Source organism: Ostrinia nubilalis, chromosome 15 (genome assembly GCF_963855985.1).
Source record: "Ostrinia nubilalis chromosome 15, ilOstNubi1.1, whole genome shotgun sequence".
NCBI lineage: Eukaryota > Metazoa > Arthropoda > Insecta > Lepidoptera > Crambidae > Ostrinia > Ostrinia nubilalis.
This window is the reverse complement of record NC_087102.1, coordinates 7016441-7039174: the sequence shown is the minus strand read 5'-3', so window position 1 is coordinate 7039174 and position 22734 is coordinate 7016441. Positions and strand designations below refer to the sequence as shown.

Below are 22734 nucleotides of genomic sequence, written 5' to 3'. Positions count from 1 at the left end.
CCGTTGCCCACCCCATGAACACTTTTATTAGCATTAGCTGACTAAGCAGGTTCATAATATAAGTAAGGTAGCCAGATTCCAAATGCGATATCATATACAGAGCCCTTATAAAAATGGGGTAGCAGGTACTAAAGAGAATAAAGAGATATACATATTATGGGGCCGTAACTTTATGGTGAGGTATTTCACTTACGTCTGGCAAAGTAACTACGTTATTATAGTGAGGCACTTCACTTACGACTGGCAAAATTATTGAGGAGTGTTTAATGGCAAGGAAGAAATAAGTTGTTAAAATATTTTGTTGGGATTCAGTGACATTTATCGTCGAAATTTTCATCTAATAAAAAAAGTTTGCATTTTCCGTATCACGTGTTATACTTGCGTAAGTACTTGCGTAGGACTTACACGGAGAAAATTAGTTACTCAGTGACATTTATCGTCGAAATTTTTTCAATACAAAAGTTTTCATTTTCCGTGTCACGTGTCATGCTTGCGAAAGTTCACAAAAATATACCCTCAGCCCAGCAACGAAGTCACCGACTCTGTGACCTTTCCACAACTTTTTCCTCGATTTGTTTATCAACAAATCCATTGCTATGTCGCGGTGACAGATGAGTTTTGTGCGTGCGAGTCGATCGGACGCCAATAATCCGATTGTTCCCAAGCAGTCACACCGAAACGTGTAACACTGTTACTCGTTAGGAGTTTACCTATCTTCCCAACGGTTCACACATTAAGTAGGTACATTAAAGATGTAAGGATCTAAGAGATTTCTTAAAAAGAAACAATGTACAACAGACATTAAAAATCAAAAATACCTAATTAATTTAAAGCCTAATGAGGAAAATATCAGGTTGGGAAGATAGGTAAACCAATGTCCTAACACCGTTACGGTATGACTTGATGCTTGATGGGATTTTTTTTTTCAATGAATATCAATGTTACACGTTTTAGTGTGACTAGTTGGGAACATGCGCCAATAACGGTTAGTGTTCCACGCGATTACACTTGGCATCCGAAGGTCCTCGACCTTTGAACCTTCAGGGCACTTTTTGGAGGTGACGTGGCAATAAAGTTTTCCGGGTATCGTTTTCAAAGATGGCCGAAACGAAATCCGACGGATCCATGCTAATGCTAGCGTGAAATCACTTCATGTTTGCTACGTTGCTACATACGTAGGTAAATCAGATTTCACGCACGATATAATGTAGGAAGGTGTTTTTCAGGATAAAATTTACATAAAAATCTAACTTGTCAATCTAATGTTGAATTCGAAAGTAAATATTAGTGTGTTTTTGTTTGACTTTCCTTTGATTGAAGTCACACCTAAACACTTCCTGCATTAGACAGTAAGTGCAGGTAAAAAATCTTAAGTTATTATTCATTGATATAATCTGAAATAATTGAAATAAAAAAGACATTCATTTGAATAATTATCAATCTTGTTATTAATGTATTAACATAATATCATATCGGTATATGAAATACCGTTATTTATGAAGCATATGAATATGCGTGTACTGATTTGCAACATTGAATTTATAATGTTCCACATTTACAAACGTTGTAAGTCAACACATTAAATAAATATACTCCCACGTTTTTAATCCACGGATAATGATAACTATCTCTTTCTAATTAGATGTGCATGACTAGGACAGAAGACAGGGGAAAACAGATACTGGAAAGCGTTAGAGTAATTACTAAGTAAAAACAAGCATAGCACACTGGCATTGACTGAATTATTGAAAGATTTACGCCATTCGAAGAAACGTATAATTTTCATCTAAGATTTGTTTTTGTTTTAGATTAACACAGATTATATTCAAACATTATTAATCGGTTTATTGCTGATTTCTAGAAATAGAAATCTAGATTTTAATTTGTCACATTTAAAGAAAAACTTTAGTAATAACTCATTTTTACAACCATTCCTCTGATATAACACTTATATTGATATAACTCTTTTAAAGTGTCTTTAGATAAACATTGAATATTTTTTTGCTAGGTTAGCATATTAAAAAAGGAGAGATTTTTCAATTTATCTTTTTCGCTTGCTCAACGCATCTTCAAACAAATGATTGAATCGATTTTCTTAATCAATAAACCGAATGTTATGTGCGAAGCTATCTTAATTGGAAGCTATTAAAATTACAAAAACGTTTACATAAGAGCCGTAACGAGTTATGTAATTCGTGTAACAGTTTTGTTCACGCTTGTGCGAGAAACTTCCCCATGTGTTTTTATTATAGACCTATCAATCAACTGACCAATTTCTTGGTTATAAAAATTAAAAACTTATAAATAAACTTTTTTGCCATCTATCAACAAGAGAATCAACACAAGACCCTTTTTACCACTTACTTTATAAAGTCTTTGATATTCGGTCTTTGATATTCGGAGGCTGTTAAGGACTCTACACACCAAGGCATTGACCAATCCGGTGGCTTGGTGTTGGCGATTTTATTTCAAGAGAATCATATAGACGACTTTTTCTTGTAACTTTTGATAGCATGTCAAAAGTCGACGACTCATGTCGGCGGGTTGGTTGATTTGGCTATGATAGATAAACTAAATTTTTTGAAGGTCATCTATGATCAGCAACCTTTGTTTTCTTCAGACAACTATCTGAAACTTTATGAGTAACCGGTAAAACTTGTCCTAAATTCATAAACTAAGTTCTAAGCTCTTAAAACTGCCAGTGATTTTGTTGAAGATCAATCTCGAAGTAATTAAACTACGAGTAATTATAAAATTCTTCACAGTCTAGGCATTTTAATTCCATTGTTGCCTAACTTGGGAAGTCAAAGAAGTTCAAGTTAGCTTTAGTAATGGCCTACGATTAATTTCAATTATTAAAACAAAGCATCTTTGACTGGGTCTTAGCGAAAACGTCCACAAGTGTCCTTTTGTTCCTTCAAAAGTTCTATCATTACGGGGTCAAAGTCTCGATTTGTATTTAGAGGCCCAATTTCCATCCTTGAATTAATTTCCAGACATAATAACTTCAAAGTACGTTTAAAGACAATATGAATTTGGCATAATGATGGATACCTAATAATATGGATGGATATGTCTACCTGACTACTGAAACTCAGCAGTGTAGTAAGTAATGAACTAAAACGTGGTTTATTCGTCCAATACCAAAACCAGCCACGACATGCCAATAAAATGCAAATCTAAATTGGCAACATGACAAAATAAACTAGAGAGATAATTACTTTCACGAATCATAAAACTAGTATATTTACATAAAATATAATATAAAATATAATATATATCTTCTTTCTTTTCCAATTAGGATAGTAAATGTTTAGAAGCTTTCATAAAAGAGTAGAAAGTATTTATTTTACTGTGTTAATGAGCATGCCAAGTCTCAATGTAAATCGACCGTTCTAGAATCTGGCATACAATAGACAATATTGTCCACAAGTGTTCTTTAATTACTCACTTTTGTCCCTCCCCAGATCGAAAGTTCTCACAATTGCGCTGTCAAAACTTCTAATGTCCTCAAAGCGACAGCACAAAGGAGTTGTGGAGTTGCCTAAGCTCATTGCAGCTTGGAGAAACAGTTCCAACTTTCAACACAAAAGTTATGATGGTTTAGATTTTTCTTTCATCTCCCGCGTCAACGTTTTCTCCCAACGTTTAAACTTGTTTAAATTGGCGAAATCAAAAATGATAACTCGAAGTTGCTCAGACGCAGAAAAATCTAGACGTTATTACGTCAGAAGCGTAATTAATTGAAATGCATACATTTGCTCAAGTGCACTAAACCAAACAATTGAAGAACGCACATTAAGAACCCACCGACTTATAGACTTTTTTGTCGGCCGATAGTTTGGTCGGACTGTTAATCAGTATAGATAGATCGTTTCATCCAGGAAGATGCGCCCCACTTTTTGGTCGAGGGAAGCGCCGGGTGCAGGGAGTTTGATTGGAGCAATCCGAGCGTCTTTATCGTGTGGCGTATGCACTCATGGATAATTTAGCGTGTACCGATAACACTCAAACATTAGCAGAAGAATGGTGGAGCGCGTCTTCGTGGTTGAAACGATCTATATGAACAGTTCACACATTACAACGATTTAATATCGGCCGATCTTGATACAAATTAAAAACCGACCAAACTATCGGCCGACAAAAAGTCTGTAACTTTTCGGAGACTCTAAAATACCGTTGGACTACATGTCATTCAGAAGCCAGCTCAGATTTGCATCCTTTCAAACAACATACTTATACTCTAGACAAAGTGCTAACAGACGGATAGGCCAATTCAACGAAGCAGTCCGCACCTCCGCTTACATTACTCAGATCACAGAGTCGTGACGAGTAATAATGCGCACAGAATGCCAAGCACGGCATGGTCCATTTCACTGGCGAAGCATGCATACATTTTGTGACACTGTTGTTGTGACACTAATCGATGATAACACTTCACGACTTCTGGATGACATGACGGGTGAGTGGGATGCAAAATTGACGTAATCTGAACCCAAATGACAGAACGGTGACTTAATTCCGCAACTAAGAGGAACATATTCACGTTTTGCTGAGTCGTACGGATATACGGATGCAGATGGATTGTAGTACTAGTCATTAACTCAAAATGTGTCAGCTTTATAATAAACCAACAATGTCTAAACAACAAAACATCGAATTCTATTGTCGGTTATAATTATAAACTCATTCGAATCACGGCGATAACGTAACCAACCGTCAACCACAACAAGCCCAAACAAAACCCGCCGCATGCCGCATGAATGGCTGCGGCTAAGCGATTTCAAATTCGTCAAATACAAAATGTCCCTAATCTCTCCTCACAAATGCTCTTTCTAATCTCGGAGATAAAACGTCATCCTCGGATTATTTCGTTGTTATTTTGTTGTGAAACATCGTTGTTTGAGCCCCGATTACCGACCTAATTTTATTTTCAGATTCTATTTACCTACTTTAGAATATTTTAAAGAACGATACGACCTATTTAATATGCCACGGCTTCATTCAGTCAACTTTATTTTGTTTTCTTGTTTTTATTATCAATGACAACGTTATTTTTTACTAAGCTTTTCGCTTTTATAATGCTGAAAAAAATGTAACATGAATTGAAAATAACTCGGTGAAAATATGAATAATATATTTGTGTCATTGGCAATCAGACTTGTCTTAAAATAGTAATTAACATGTTTAAAAAAAAAATACCAAAAAAAACAACGTATTTTACGATCGGCTACAATAAACATTGACATTAAAATGCGATCTAGTGAAATATCTAGCATTATCGATATCGAAAGTGACTAATGATACAGTAAACTAAAAAGCAAAAGCGTTACTTTCACTGCTAAAGCTAAGATTTACTAAACCCAGTATCATTTGTGCTAAACGATTTTCAATTCTGTGACAACGGCGTAACGGTGTCTGACTATCTATGAAATCCGTCCATCTACGATCATAAAACTGCCTTGTTGGGCTGAGTCGATAGTCGATATATCATAAGTCTGTCAAAGATATCTTGGTTTTTCTGAGGTACGTTAATCTTTTTGCTGCCAATACAGTGGCCATGACCATGCAAGTTATTACGTTGGTCATAGCAGTTATGACGTCATCAGTAATGCTAATAATCGTTTGCGGTGAAACTTTTGGAACTGTATCCTAATAACTGTCATTTATTAATGGTTTAAGAGGATATTTCAATTTCTAAACCCATTTCCACTGTCAGAAATGATTCACAAAATATTAAGTATTCATTCTTAGTTCGTTCCAAATGATCTTTGACACTTGCAAAGTGTTACCTTCAAAATACGTTTACGGAGAAAAACGTGTTTTTCCGAGAAAATAACTCATCAATGCAAAGCGTTACTAAGCATTCGCTTGATAACGGTGCCCCGATTAGCCTGTCCGTTTTCATATCCAATTCAGGGGTGCCAACTTCGTAGTTTTCCCGACAAATGGCTTCTGAAAGATTGTGAAAGCAATAATTTCTACTACTAAATTGTGCCGCTCGATTTTCTACATCCCTTGTATAGTGTATCTTTTTATGTGCTTTAACTGCAGCCATTTAACTTTAGTTTTAATCATCAAGTATTTGACGTCTGATGTCATTTTAAAGTATTTTACGCTATCAACCCTAATTTCTCCCTCATTAAATAACGCAGAACGAGCGAGCCGCGGTGTCAGCGACCGCCGCGACATCGGCCGGTGCCGTGAAATAGTTGTCAAAGTGCCAACTTACGCGGCTGTTACACTGCGTTGGCGAAATTGAAGTGCGCCGATTGACCTGGTTACAACGTTACGACGCTGCAGTTGTCATAATGCAGTATTAGCGATTATGATAAGGCCACTGGTGAAGGTTAACGCACTTTTGTTTAATTTCGCGCAAATATTTGTGCAAAATGTTTACGGCAACACACTAAAGCTGAGTTGCACCATCTTACTTTAACTTTGACAAGCAACAAAAATTTGTCAAACCATAGAAAAAACACCGGTTATCGTTATAGTCACGGTCAAAGTTAGATGGTGCAACTCAGCCTAATTAAGCTAGAGTTAAACTGCAAAGTAGCCTTTAATTTGTAATAATAATTTTATGACGGAAGAAGTAGTCTTTTAATTAATCTTCAAGCATCCAGAAACGGCTAGGGATCAAAGTATGTAATTATAAATTTATTAAGTACCAGTAACAGTTATCAAATAAGGAAACGCCTAAAGCTAAGGTAACGTGAAATCGATAATACGACACTCCATTAAATGTTTATAGCAACATAGATTTATGTCACTCTAAAAGCAGTCGTAAAACTACTGAATAGAAACACACGTATTTAGCGAGCGTGGAATATTGAACTTTGTATTAATGGCCGATGATGTCACCACAACGCGTAAGAATATGTATTGTTTGAAAAAAAAAACAAAGATCTCGGAGTGTGTCTTATCACAGAAATCATATTTTGAAACTTTTTAGATTACGAACGGGAATTATATGTTATGATTTTTATCCGTAAGGCCCGGTTTTCACCAACACGGAGACGGAGAGAACCAATTAGATTTCATTATTTCCACAACTCTCCGCTCCGCACAGCTGTCAAATTCTATAGAAAAATTCATAAGTCCGACACTTTTCCGCATCGCTCCCCTCCGGGCCTAAGTATTAGATTTAGTAAATAATGACTTTACGGTACAAATAAACAGTTTGTTAACATATTTTTTGCAACTAATTTGTTTACCATTGATAAGAAGCTGTAAACAAAACACCGAAAAACAAAAGAAAATAGAATTTTACATATAAAATCTAATGTTTTGACACCACACAGATGCACCGATAACGTGTTTACAAATCGTTAACTTAATAGCGTAATCATTCTATTGCTGCAAATAAGAATGGTAATTCTCTTATCGATTGATCTGAATCGATTTCCTTTTCTTTTATCGATGAGTTCAACAGATTATGCACGACCGATAACAAAAATATTCATTGCAAGATAATGCAGAGGTGAGAAAAATACAGATTACCGAAAATGCTTTGACTTTAAAGGTTTTTCATTTCAATAATTCTGTTTTTAATGCAAAAATGTGAATGAAAAAACAATTGAATCGTACTAAAACTTACGAAGTAAAAATTTAAAAATTCATTTCATTTCGCTCTTAAGTAATCTTTGTCACATAAAAGAGAGACGGTAGTCTGCATCTACATAAAATTTAATACAACTTTATGTTTGCTGTATAAATTCAAGTGTCGACATAATGAGAAAACCTAACGACATTCGTCACGAGGGTTGTATTATTTTGCAACGATATTTTCTGTAACTTTACGACCTTGTTGCGACTTTTCAGTCGCCTCACGATGTGGTTACGATTTTTTCTGGTACCTCACGATCCGGCTACGATCTTTTCTGCTACCTCACGATGTTGATCCGATCTGGCGACGACTTAACAATATTGTCGTGATGTTTACCGTCCTTTGCGCTAACATTACGGTGCAATATCGAGGCACTTTGATGTTCGCGCTTATGAAGATTTTGCGCCAGAATTAGGTTACCTTTATATTATATTTATATACTTAAGTAGAAGCGTGAGAAACAACCTCGTTATGCTTGATCATTAGGCTGCTCACTGACATGAAACGTGGAAGCTTTAACTTAATATGCTAATGTTCAAAAATAAATCATTTGATCTCACAAAGGAATATTTAAACAGGAATAATCTCTACCTGGAGAGTAGGATAAAATTATTTAAAAAACAGTTATTTAGGCTAGCAAATAGTAAGTTAAAGAAACATTTTATGGGATAAAATAATTAACCTAATAGAATGGTGATTTTTTTTCTCAATACTCAATAATATATTGCATTATTTTATGCCTCATAAAAATTATTCAGAAATAAATAATAAATAAACGTTAACCTGTAAATTGGCAACTTGTGAAAAAGCTGTAGTCAAAATACAGTAAGGTGTACCTACTTAATGCCCCCTGAGGATAAAATACTAATTCTATTGATAAAATATTTTTTATGTTGAAATACCACCTATTAAAGCTACGTTAGAAGCCAGTGTTTACCTTAATGTACCGTTGTCCGTTACAGTTAAATAATAACTAATACTTTTCGGTTCAACGTCCACAAATAACTTGTACGCCGTTAACAGAAATATTTTAATTGTTTTTTTACGATAAGGTTGATTTACTCGTTACTTAAAAATGAATTATTCTCAAATATCACGATATAGGAAACAAAATACATGTAAGTTAACTTAATTAATTAAAACCAAGTAAACAATGTTATATTTAGCGGATAAATATTTATCTTTGACATTATTTTGAAGTTCCAATTAATTGTATTTGTTAAAACGTGTACGTACAGTATAGTGATGTCATTAATTTAAAGTAATAAACAAACCTTTAGTTAATTTTAATTGATAAAACTAATTAAATTAACTAATTTATTATCGCAGGTGTATAGCATGCAAAACATAATTAAAACAGAATAATATACCAAGTCCAAAATACAAAATAGCTTTTCCTTATTTAGGTATATTATGATGATATGAAAAACTACGTATAACTACAGTAATTTTCAGATAAGTTTGAAATATTGTAATTAATTAATAGATAACATTTAATAAAGTCTAGTAGCTAAAAGTAAAACTATCACGATTACTAAACTTTATTTGAGTCAAAACTCAAAAAAAACTTAAGTTTTAAAACATTTTCAGTAAAAAAATTGTGACTGAGCAATATTATGACAAAAAAAATTGCTAAGTTTTAGGGGAGTAATTTTTTATTAATTTTGAAAAAAAAATGTATTATTTTGTGCACCACTACATAAAACCATCATCAAGTATTATGAAAATTCATAGTTAATGTATTTCAAGAGAGTGATGTGTGTCTAAAAACCGTCCTTTACGCGGTACAGTGGTGTCAAAAATTTTAATAACAAATTAAAGCGCTTGAAGAAAGAAATAGGCTTTTGTAGTAATTTGACACCAACTAAGGCCCAGTTTTTTTATTCATAGTTAAAATAACAAATTGTTAAATTTTGCTACTAATGGTTAAATATTAACAAAATGTTAACTTATAGTTAAAAAAATGTACTAAAAGTCAAGCTAATCATTGTTCGAAAAACATTTTTTTTTGATATTTAACCACTTGTCATTTGACGTCCGTCAAATTTGACTATTGACTTTTGACTATTGGTCGGCCTAAGTAAGACCCAGACTCAATGCTAATCGCAACTGTATAATTTGGCAAGTATTCGCACACGTCCGTGACAACGCAGGTTTCTCTATTCGTCATTATACATTTACATAATCTGTGAATCAGAGGAACAAGTGTAGACACACTAATGTTATGATAATAAATCAACCACACGGCTTCGTTTTCTAACAGATAAGGAGCGTAAGATAAAATACACTTGATTTCGTCATTGTGATTACTTATTATAATGATTTATCACGACTTTGGACTTATGTTTATTTATATTATGATGCACTTGCCTTTGTTGTCTGTCATTTTATTTGAGAGTTATTGTGCATTTTATGAATGAGTTTTGTCGCTTACAACCTTTACAGCGACGGATTTGAGTAACCGAAGAATTTACAGCGTCTGGAAAATTCTGCGAGCGTTCTATTTTCAAAAATTATTTTTCATTCATTTGTTTTTTCGAATTCGAATGACACGTTAAATTTAAAAAAAAAATGGAATCGCGGAACTAATTTGAAATGAAATGACGCGTTCTAAACTAGCTTTTTTATGAGATACGCAAAATCTTTCCATTAATATTTCTTTCGATAGCCACTATTTTAGAGTTGGCAGTAACCTCCAGTTTCACGGGCTAACAAGAAGTAAACATAAACAGAGAGTTTTCATCAACGCGAACTGCTGCCAATATTTTTAACAGTGCCAACGTAATAACAGTTTAGTACCAATTCACCTTAACCTTAGTACTGACACTTTGGTATCTTATGTTTGTAATAATACTATTTTGAGTCAAATCGTATGATTTGCTGTCGGCTGTACGTACAATTTGAATTGCTGATAATACCTATTTGGATTATTTCTAATTCATAAATCTTTATTTGCTCAGCTTATCATTAACCGAATAGTAAATAGGTACGTTCTTAGTATGTATTAACTAAACCATTGTGTATAGAAATAATATTTTGAGCCTTTATTTCTTTAGATGTAAGACTACTGACGTGACTTTAAGGATAATATTTTAGGATAGCATAAATCGAGGTACCTATGCTTAAATAAAATAGAATATAGTGTGTGGAAAATATGAGCAATAGATAAGTAGACACCTAATCACTTCAAAAAGATATCATGGTTCCATCTAATCTATGAATATATCCCAAGAAACGCTAACATAAGGAAGATGGACTTATAATGTCACTATCACGTCAGATAAATCCCAATATTGACGTAATACGCAATGACGACGCAACATACGATGATGACTAATTTCCTTATTAGGAAAACAAGATTTTCCTTGACAGAGAGATTAAATGTAAGTTAAGGTTAATCGTCCATTCCTATGACATCGCAAACGCAAGTTTCGTTAACATCTCATTAATAAAGCGATTAGCCTAACGAACTTAATTCCATTGTTGGTAAACAAATATTGAATTAACTAATGCGTTATCAGAACGCTTATCTTTTGTTTTTGTGACCTTAAAGTTACGTAAACTGACCTCTTTCTGATCAGTGGGCGTGCTGGTCCTCACGCCGGTCAGATCCTTCCATCTGAGAACCCCCATGACTGCGTGGCGCACCCACGAGCCTCTTCGACCCGTCCGACCGTTCGACAGTTCATCAACAACACCACAAAGCACAGAGTTCACCACATGCTTCCCAGTTCCATCCTTATCATTCTTCAACGCCACTTCGCTGCTTATCGGAAAAGACCGTCTCTCCCTCATAAAGCCCAAAAAAGTCCACACCGTTTCCCCTCTAACTCTCCCCGAAACGCATCCTCATACACACACGATTAATCATTCTACGGAACACAACTTCAAAGACGAAATAAATCTCGTAAATCGTTTATTTCTATCACAGTTTTCGGGTCACGCAGATGCGTTCCTTCCCATAAGTGTCCGGAACTTTTTCAATTATAACAAACAGTCACAAATATTCAAACTTCGAGACGCGGCAGGTCCAACAAAAACTGTGTATTTAAACTTTCACTTGAAGCGTTTCGCGCCCAGGATGTAGGTTACACTTCTTTCGCATTCACGAAAACGTCACCGACAAAGTAAACTTCATTCACAATTTATAATAATCCAACATTTTTCACACAATTTTGCACTGTCCACTCATAAAATTCGATTTTAGAACAACCAGGTTCCCGACTTCGACAGAAAAAAACTTTGTAAATACAACTGTCAAAATACGATCGAATCGCGATAATTCGAAATTCAAATCGACACAGCGTCCTCACTGGCTTACGTTCGAAAACCGAATGGAGCGGCGCGTGCCGCATGCCACATGCTGGTGCCGACGGTGGCTAAGAACTCCGTCTCTTTCTTCGAGTTCCCATCGAGATACGATAGATAAGGACAAGTAGCTTCGCAAGCCTCCGAATACAGAAGCGGTGCAATGACAAGACAGGTGAATGTAGACTGAGAAGACAACAAAAAGTTTCCAAACGTTTTCTAGTGCAATTTTCCATTGTGCACTTATTATGAAAAATTGTGAGATGAGACAATACAAACAGAGAAACGCTTGATACAAAAAAAGTAATTAAAAAAAGGCTGGGGATTCATACTTAAATACTAGATAGTTAAGTCTATGATCATCTAGCTAACAGGATGGATAACTAATAACAAGGCCAAGTGTTTAACATACAATAGACATAGACTGTAAATTATTTTCATAAAACCACGTGCACTAGAGATTTTCAAACAAACAATGTAAGAATCGTGTTAAGTACGAATGTTTTGCCAGACGAGGCTGTTTTGAAAGAATTGTAATTGACAAAGTATTCCTAATTTTACTTAAGAATATTTCAAGGCAGTTTACTTTGTTTCTTTAAGCTTTTAATTTTAATAGAAAATGTGACTGCGTAAAAATACCCAAAAAATTGATGTTAATATTATTTTTTCATTATTTTTTATATAAACTATATTTATCAGATATGTAATGCAATGGAATTCCGATAATGTCCTAAAAACCACAACATTTTAATTAATATTACATAAATATTATCGCCGTTTACATTATTATTACAACAACGATTTTCCTATTGTTTTCCCGTTCCTATGATATGATCTTGTGTCAAAAAGGTTAAATGTACAATAGGATTTTGTAGACTTCGATTTCCACATCGATAAAAAAAAGCACGGAAAAATCACAATCCTGTGACAATATACTCACTAAGATACAAGCAATTTAATTTCCCAACAATATTTCCTTCACGCGCGTACCTAATTACTAATCAACAAACCTAACAACTGTCCTAAGATTCTTTCACCGCGATAGACAATCTCTGACACTCAGACTACACTACATTTTATTGTAAAATAGCCTCTATTCGAGGTACATAAGGTGCAGAGTTTAGCTTGAAGTGCTACTTAGCCAACATAACAGTTGCAAGTGCGTGAGAACGTCCGGCCGTGCGCGTACGCAGCGAAGCGCATCTGCGATGGGACTTCTATGGGGGATCCTGCAGGTGCATATGCCGTTGTTTGCCAAAAGTGGGCGTTTGCTATGCGATACCATGAGAAAAACCATGAGAAAGAAGCTCACAGAGGATTTTCCATAGGGAAAATTATAATTTGTTGATCATTGCACATCCTGTAACTTGGATCGTAACTAACGTTTCTGGGGCGGTCAAAAGGGAATAAGTTATTCATAAAAGGGGATAACCAGGATCTAGGAGGAATCATTCAATAAATTAGATATCAATGTAATTAATTTGTACTTTTAAGATTACTCTTAGTACCAAAAACTTCTTACTTCACCCGAACCAAAAGTAATAAGGTATTAATTAACATTTTAACCGTCAAAACTGTTCGAATATTAAATCAAGAAAACAAAGAAAAACTTTATCTGGGGCTTTACAATTACAACAAAGTGACTGTATTAATAATGTAATTAAGTAGATACCTAGCTATTACGCAAGAAAGTATCAAAATTAACTGCATTATCATATTGGATCAAAGATCAAAATTGGATCGAAAACCCTCACAAAAGGTGCACACAGGTGTTTTCGACATCTGCTTCCGAAGCCCACAGCGTTTTGGGTGCGCAAACGCACTTCCAACGCACGAAGGAAGGATGCGGTTGACGCAAAAAGTAAAGCAACGTCATTTTTAAGGAAACGGTTCCTTTTCTTTAAGAATGAAGGCTGTATTGTAAGAGTTCAGACAATAAAAAAAGTTTTAAAAAGAAAATTAGCTACCTATACAGATATACGAGTAATATGCTTCGCAGATACAATATTGCAACTTACATAATGTATGTAGTTACAAATTATTTTCGGTTCTGGTTTCAAGGAAAACATAAATTTTCTTTTGTGACTTTTCTTTCATACAGGGGCAAATTATATGCAACAGGCTAATGAGCCTTATTTCAATGGTGACTTCGAAATAACTTTTACTGATAATGTGTTGCTTATCTTGTTTTATAAATTTTTCTTATAAACATTCCAAATAATAATATATCTGACACTATTTTTTTTTAAAGACCCTCTGCCGATAAGTCCTACTAATATTATAAATGCGAAAGTTTGGATGTCTGGATGTTTATTACTCTTTCACGCAAAAACTACTGAACGGATGTTGATGAAACGAGGCTTCCGGCGACTGGGACCGCAATTAACTGGGACCGCGGTCCCAGTCGCCGAATCCTTAAAAAATAAATAATTTTCTTCCGGCAACTGGGACCACTCATAGATAACTTAGAAAAATATATTATTCAGGCCAAAATCGGTACAGTCATACGAAAAACAAAATTCTAAATTATTTATATGAATTATCACTGACTCGTTCTAGACATGATTTTAAACTATGCGCTTAGCAATAAGTAGATTAAGCTAGGCCATTTTTACATACATTAATACAAATACTAATATTGGACTGAATACTTTAAAGCATTTTCTACCATTTAATTATTATTTACTGAATTTCATTTATATAATACAAGATATTTTTCCTCTTAGAATCTACTATAAATCCACTATAAATCTACTATAAGTACTATAAATCAAACGACTGACTTTTTTTTATTAAATCAGTATAACCAAGCTATGGCGTATAATTTTTTCCCCAGACACTTATTCATGAATGTACAAATATTTCAAATAATACAATGTATTTTATCTTTTCTTACAACCGGTATGAGATGACAAAAGAAAAATAAGAAAAGTATTCATGTGGACAATTAATCCCGCGGTATAATTTTTGACTAAAGCTTAGTCGATTTAAAGGTCAAGTTGCCCTGTTTAAATAAATATTTCATATTAATAATTGATGTTTTTAAATTAAAAAGGATTCTTCTTCAATTATTTCACCTAAAAAATTTTCGTGTGACTGTACATTTTTTTATTTCAGTTATCATTTACGAGTGGTCCCAGTTGCCGGAAGAATATTAATTAATTTTTAAGGATCCGGCGACTGGGACCGCGGTCCCAGTTAATTGCGGTCCCAGTCGCCGGAAGCCTCGATGAAACTTTACAGTATTATTGTTTATAACCCAGAAAAATACATAGGCTACAATTTATGACGATATTTGACAAACTAAATTTTTACGCGGGTGAAGCCGTGGGCAAAAGCTAGTTCTACATATTTTGTAAGTAGAGCTTTTGGTAGAATTATTGAGAATATTCAATCAGTCAGTGTCTAATAATGTATTAACCGAGGACAGTCAATTGGGTCATTATTTCAATGGGGTCAATCAATATCCAATAACAATATCCTACACTCATTAATAGAACCAAACAGTGAAATTAAAACATTATTACTAGTTTGTAATTATAGTGTAACCGCACCCACGTATTCCCAATATGTGGTCGGTAACAACAGACTCGTCACGTGCGCAGTGTGCACTCACTTGGCCTGCACTCAGGGTTGGCACTTGGCCACTTGACCAATGAAAAAGCTACCAAAGAAAGTTAACCAATCCTAGGGGATATAGCTGGGTAAGTGTATGTATATTAGGAAAGTGTGGTTTTGATCCCCAGTCGACGAAGCACATGATATAGCTCCCTACGTGCCCAGACAACTGCACGCAGGAAAATTTAATGAAGGCTACTGACAACGCCACTCTTGTGGCGGAGTTTTGGGCTGACACTGTGTAGGTTTGCTGTCGACACGACAAGAAGAAGTGTCTAGGAAGCAGCATCAAATTTAATCAGAACAACTTAGAGTACGAAGAATACCTGAACTAACTGAAACTGAAATAGCAGACCATAGATTTTTTTCGATCGATTTTCGATCAAAGGCTGTACAAAATTCTTTACAAGGAATTAAGGAACCGAATAATAAACCTGATACACTTTTATCATAAATACGAGCAAGATTTAAAATATAAGTTGTTTTTACTATCAAACGTAAGCAAAAGTCATACATAGATCCTATATTTAAGAGTTATAATTATTACGAAGTTTACCTCTAGCGAAGTGAGTCTATTAAGTTATCATAAGCCCTACAACACAAAACATTCCAATGTTACGCACACCGTTACCAAGGCGACGACCGCCCAAAACAGACAAGTAATTTATCAACTCAAGTTAAAAATAATTACCCATGTCACTTTACGTCTTCGATCAACAATGCCAACTATCGGGTCAGCGCAAAAGTTACGTTTCGGGAAATAATAGCCCACTTAAGAAGAGTCCTAATTAACGCCAACTCACAGTTTTAACATGGTGTACATGGAAATTTTAAAGACTAAAATTTTTAAATTAAATTGAGGCCAGACAAAAAGGGATTAATTACAACAAAAGAACTCGCTACTTAAGTGCTCTTATTTCCCTAGACGTGTTTTTGTGCTGACCCGATCTAGTTGGTAATGTAGATCGAAGTGGTAACCCTAAATCGGAATTGCATTCACGAATTGCGTTTTCGTGTCACATTTGGTCCTGTTTTAAACATTCGGTTAACCGCGGGATGTCCTGCCTACAAACGTACGGTTTTTAACACAGTTCCATGTCGTTTGTCGTCCTACTCAAATTGCAATTGCAATACGGAAACATTTTGTCGGTTTGTTTGATACGAGTAGTAGAGTTAGTGAACTTTTTGTTATTATAAAAAAAAATTGACACATTTGACTATCAATTACAAAACAACTGTAAGGCTGGGTTGCACCATCTCACTCTAACTTTAACAAACGTCAAAAGTCTGTCAAACTCCATACATAAAACATCGGCTATGGTTAGTCACGGTTAGAATTAGGTGGTGTAACTCAGTCTAAGGTAATTGAAAGATAATCTTCTATTACTCCAGCAGGTGCTTTTAAAACCTATAGGACATGAAAGGAGGCACCATTGAGCTGACAGTTTTGTTTAAAATCGTTTTAAACTGAATAAATCATAATCTAAAAAAAGTTTTATCCTTGATTTAAAGACAAAGTTTCTCAAGCAACTGATCCGATTTCTAAATAACATTCAAATAACCTATTTTACAATAGCAAGAAACCTAAAAAACTCAAATGTCAAGATATTGCCAAAATTCTTTCTCTTAATTTATTTTTAGGTTGCCTAACTGCTTTGCAAATCCATTAACTCAATGACACTAATCGATTTGCTAATGTTATTAAAATTGACTAAATACCTGTTTTTGTATGTATTTTGATAACGGTGAGTTGGTACCATTATCTTACAATATAATATTTTGTATATAAAACCTTATCAAATTACGTTCTTGACCGACGAAAAACTACGAAGAATTTAACTATGGCGCCATCGCATCTGAACGCAAATAAATGTCTTGGGCTCTAATAGGTTTAATTGAATTAACCTGATTTTACACGATAAATGGGACAATCCACCACTGACGCTTCCAAGGTTTACTACTTGACCAACAATAAAACCGAACAAGTGACGATCTAACTTCAGTGCTCTTATTCGAAATTTAAAACTCATTTTTTATTCTGATTAGTTCCCCACGTCGAAAACTAGATGGCGCTATCATCGCTATGGTCAATGGTCAAGACCTTTTTAGCTTTGTTTTACTCTCTGTATCAGTACAGCATGGCTTAAAAAAATATGATGATACCTACGTCACAACCTACGTATTTCGATGGGCACATTTCTTCCATCCGACATCGTTAGACATAATTAAGTCAAGACAACAGATTTCTTAACAAAACCCACACAATAGAGGAAGAAACGAAAAACACTGTTTGCAATGTTTTTGACATGAATAACCCAAAATGTACCACTTGCCATTGAATTTACTTTATGTAACTGTGAATCACGTAAAATAATTACAGAGTTTACAGCCCATAGCAAACATCAATTAAAACTTGATGTTATATAATTTCTTAGGGGTTTCATAATTATTATGAATCGTTTATGCGATTATGTAAAACATCAGAGACGTCTTGCAAACATAATTACCGGTCAATCGATTGTTATGATATAATAGAAAAAAAGTTCATGACAGCCCAGTGGGAAAATATAGCCTGAAAGGCTAAGTTGTGTTATGTAAGTTTTTAATAGGTAGGTACTTCAGTTTTTTCTAAGATATCCTGATATCTCTAACGTTCAAGGCAAAAACTCTTGAAGAAACCAGCAGATTAGTAGATTTTTATCAAATACCTAAGCAAATACAACAAAACAAAATGGAAAATTGAAGTAAAAGTTTGTGCGGAAACGGTTTACTTCTTATCTTTTTCAAATAATAATAAATGAACAGTATTGTATTGAACACATCCAGGGCTAGATTGTAGGCACCATCTTACTTTAATTATAACAAACGTCAAAAGTCTATTAAACTACTAACTTTCAGTTACGATTAAAGCCAGATGGTGCAACTCGGTCTTAGTACGAATACAATCGTTTATTACTACATTTTAGCAGTGGAGAACTGGAGGTGTACCTACCCGCAAAAACTGCTATAGGCACAGCATATTATTTTATGCCTTTGCCTCATCACGAGAAGGGAATCCAAAGCCACAGACCTAATAAGCACGTATACGTGACTGATCGGAGACTGTGCTTAGAAGTCATTCTGCATACGGAGATCACGTTCGAGTAGTGACGTTATTTTTATCGATACGTCTTACCTAAGAACGCTACATTATGCATCGTGTACTGGATAGTGGCAGTGATGTTGGAAAATGAAAAATGTATCGATGAAATATTTTCAGGAATTTTTTGATGAGCTTGTTTTATGGTGAAATATGAACTGAAAATAGTATAACATTTGGAATATGTTTTTTTTAATATGTTCATCGGTGAATCTCTATCTCTTTTTAATAAAGCTGTACTTTTACATACAATTTCGGGTTCATTTTTATTGCTTACTTATTAATTCATGAACTTACTAAAGCTTATTAAAGCATAATGACTCGTGGTTAGGATATCAAATTGCGAACTATTGAAAAATATAAGTGACTTTTCTCAGGCAGTTGTTTACGTAGCTTAAAAAGCCTCTCCTAACACCTAACATTGATACTATTTCCCAAGTTATAATAAAAGTTTAAAAATAAATTATAGGTTATTTGATGACTTTACTTTTAACGCTTACTTTTTCAAATTAAGGAGATATTTTTTCTAACATTTCGAATTATCGACATACTCTACGCATCCCTATTGTGATTATGTAAGCGATGCATCACTTATGCAACTGCATGCGCCTCATTTGGCGGTCGTTAGTGCAGCGCAGGTACTCCAGGGTCTGGTATTTCTGGTAATCTATATTCTATACCGGGGGGATTCGGTATTTTACATTAGAATAAGTGCGGTTTCAAACGTCAGATTCGGATACGTCAAAATACTGATCTAGAAAATAACTAGATATGACGAAAACGGATCTACTGCGTAAATTATAGTTCTACGAATACTCAGAAATTCAGATTCGCTGCACTAACGCAATTGTTCGTTTTGAATGAACAGTTGTTTTTTTTATGTCACAAAACTAAACTTTAAAAAAATATATTTTATTTGTATAAAAATAAAAAGCCTTTTTTACTTTCTATATTACTTGTAGTATGTCTTTACAAACTTTTTTATCATTTACTCGTAATAATAAATGTGTATGGATAAAAGTTTATGTATCAATTTAAAAGTGCAAATAACACACATGTTAAAACAACCTAGAATCCATGATCTTGAATAGATTGTTACCTTGTTTATTCCAACCTTAACCTAGTGAAAAAATACCAATTTCCAATGTTTTGTGAATTTAAAATTACTATAGCAACAGTGCCTATATTGGCACTAACACTTGCCAAAGAATAACTACTAGTCTATTAGTGACACTAGTTACCTACGTTACTTGCCTAAAATTATTTCCTCTCATACGCCAGCTTCAAAGATACGGAAATATTTCACACCACAGAATATTATAGCACAAAAGTGTGTAAAGCATAGTAAAACCACAAAAAAACGTAATACGAGAAGAGAAACAATAACATAACCTCATAAGATAACCCTATAATATTGTCTTTTTACACGGCTCGTGTGTACGACCAATAAATCAAGTGCTAAGCCCATTCAGTATTTGGCCTACATCGCACCGCAAGCCAGTTGAGTTCTCTCGTATGAAGTTTTTAGGGGTCCGTGTCTATGTGAACCTTTATCATGATGAACACTGGGCTGGAAAGTCTAGATTTAAAGGTTATTAATTATTTTAATGTCTGGTCTGGAATATGTGGTCCTAACCTAAATTAGCAGAAATACAATTAAACGTAATATTCATTGATTCTTAATTTCTTATTAAGTAGTCAGTAGGTACTAATTGGTATTGATTGTTGGATACAGCAAAAGTGACTTCTATTAATAGACAAGATGCATAAGTGTATTTATGTCTAAAGTATAATTAAAAGTTCATAGTGTAAAGCAGGTAAATTACCTTAATTGTGAACTAAGTTATATGGTGACAAAGCTGTTAGCCAATAGTCTAACGCCCGTATTCACAAACGATGCTTGCTTAACTGAAGCAGCAAATCGAACGCACAGCGTTGAATAGAGCTCTGTAATTGGTTAGTGTGTCACGCTGTGCGTTCATGCGCACTGTGAGACCTCGAATACGGGCGTAAACCTGATTTATTTAGTGTAATCCATTCGATTTTATAATTAAAACATTTACAAGGGCAGTAACAATGTCATTCGTTACCAAAATTATATACGGAACTCTACCAAAAAGCTCCGACTCGCGCTTGACAGGTTTTTCTTTAATCTGATAACAGGCTGCGCTGCCAAGAGATAAACTCCGCATACTGTTTGCGAGATCAATGAATAATCACTTCTGCATTGTGTTACTTCTTTGTTTAATGTGGATTTTCTTAATGTGAAGGAATGATTAGTTTTCTTAATGTTACTTTTTAATCGGGGGAAATACAAGATGCGTGATTTAGTTATCTTATCCAAACGAATATAAAAACATTATATGTACATATATGAATGTGCAAAAATAATCAGGTTTGTATGGAACTGTGAGAAGCTTATTCAACACTAGCACAGAAAACAGCGGTTTCTTTCCGCAAAATCGAAACCGCTGTTTTCTATGATAGACGTCAGTTAAATCCGGATATCGAAGAAATAAGTATTAAAAATATAGGCTCTATAATAATGGAATAATGTACCATGATTTTGAAAATTGATTTCAGTTCCAGTCTACTTTCTACAAACAAACTTTACTAACATCCTATCCCTCATTTTATAGTATTAATGTAAATACTTTAGATTGGAATATAAAATAGACTTATCTACCACGAAATTTTTGATCGAAATCCACTAGGAGTAAGTTGCGGACAACCTATTTTAAAATTCGTCAAATACTAGCAAAATCTCTACTAAGGTGGTTTTTTAGTTCTCTCTTTTGTGTAACACCCAATTTACGTTCAAATTGTGATCCGTTCTCTTTAACAAAAAGATAAACGTAGCCTGTTCCATTGAGATTGTGCATATTGAGTTCTAATGCTAGATCACAGAGCAAGGCCAAAGGCTGTGGCCACAAAGACCGCGTTCACTAGTGCTGGCCTTGTCCAGTCGTGGATCAAATAACAGTGGTATGAGAACTGTTTTGAAGTATTGATAGATCACACAACCGATCCAACATTTACGTATGACGTATTTTTTAATTTAGAAGTAACCCTACTTCAGCTATTCGGATATCCGTGACGAAGTCCGGTTAAGCCAGAGAAACCAATTTAATTTGATCAAAAAATTGCTAATCTTCGCGAAGTATGGCCTGGAATTTTATTAGAATGTATTAAATTTTATCATCATCATCATCATCTCAGCCATAGGACGTCCACTGCTGAACATAGGCCTCCCCCAATGCTTTCCATGTTACCCGGTTGGTAGCGGCCTGCGCCCAGCGCTTTCCTGCTACCTTTATGATGTCGTCGGTCCACCTTGCGTAGTGTTATTTTTAGTTTTATTCATATCTCAATCAGTTTTGTAGTTTTAATTAGTAAATTTTATTATAGATCCACCTTATTGCATGTTGTATTACAATTGATTCATTAATTATTTATTTTATTTATTAAGGAAATGAACAGCAACATTATAAAACATATCAAACCAAATACATAATAATATTGTAGGTATTGTATAAGCGGTAGTTACAGCAACATATTATAATTTTAATAATACAAACTTATTTCAACAATATTATGCATATTTTTACGCTTTAATTTGCTATAGCAATAGTAGGATTTGTAGGATACCTTTTAATTTCAAATCAAATATTTAATTGTATGATAGAACTACCACGATGAAGTCACCTCCAGATGCAAAAGTCATTGGTATTGACACAAATTAACCTTTAAAGAGTCATTGTAAAAGATCCAAGCACCAATTAATATTAAACTATCATTCATATCTTCACTTGTGAAGTGAACTGCAGTTTTTTATTAGTGAAATACTTTAAAAAAGCTGTGATTTGCTTTGTTGGTTCTGGATAAATTGATAAGAGTTGCAAGAACTCTCTCCTTACTTAATATAACAAAAAGATAAACTCTAGTTTAAATTGTCATTTATAGTGGAAATTAAGTACATTTTAAGACCCGTGTTCATCCCGGGATCTCCCGGGTTTAACTTTTTTGTAATAAGGCCCATTATTGTTTTATTGTTATAAGA

General features: G+C 34.3%; 1 protein-coding gene across 4 annotated transcripts in view; it reads right to left on the bottom strand.

Moving 5' to 3' along the window:
• The window catches only part of LOC135078843 (rap1 GTPase-activating protein 1), a 394789-nt gene that overhangs the window by 114926 nt on the left and 257129 nt on the right, over positions 1–22734 (bottom strand). Inside the window, exon 1 of one of the 4 annotated variants that reach the window (XM_063973401.1) lies at positions 11177–11939. The exons of the other annotated variants lie outside the window; for them this stretch is intronic. Coding sequence (XP_063829471.1) covers positions 11177–11404 — 228 coding nt within the window. The 5' untranslated portion in view covers positions 11405–11939. Of the gene's footprint in view, positions 1–11176; positions 11940–22734 lie in introns of those variants that run through there. 4 annotated transcript variants of the gene reach the window in all.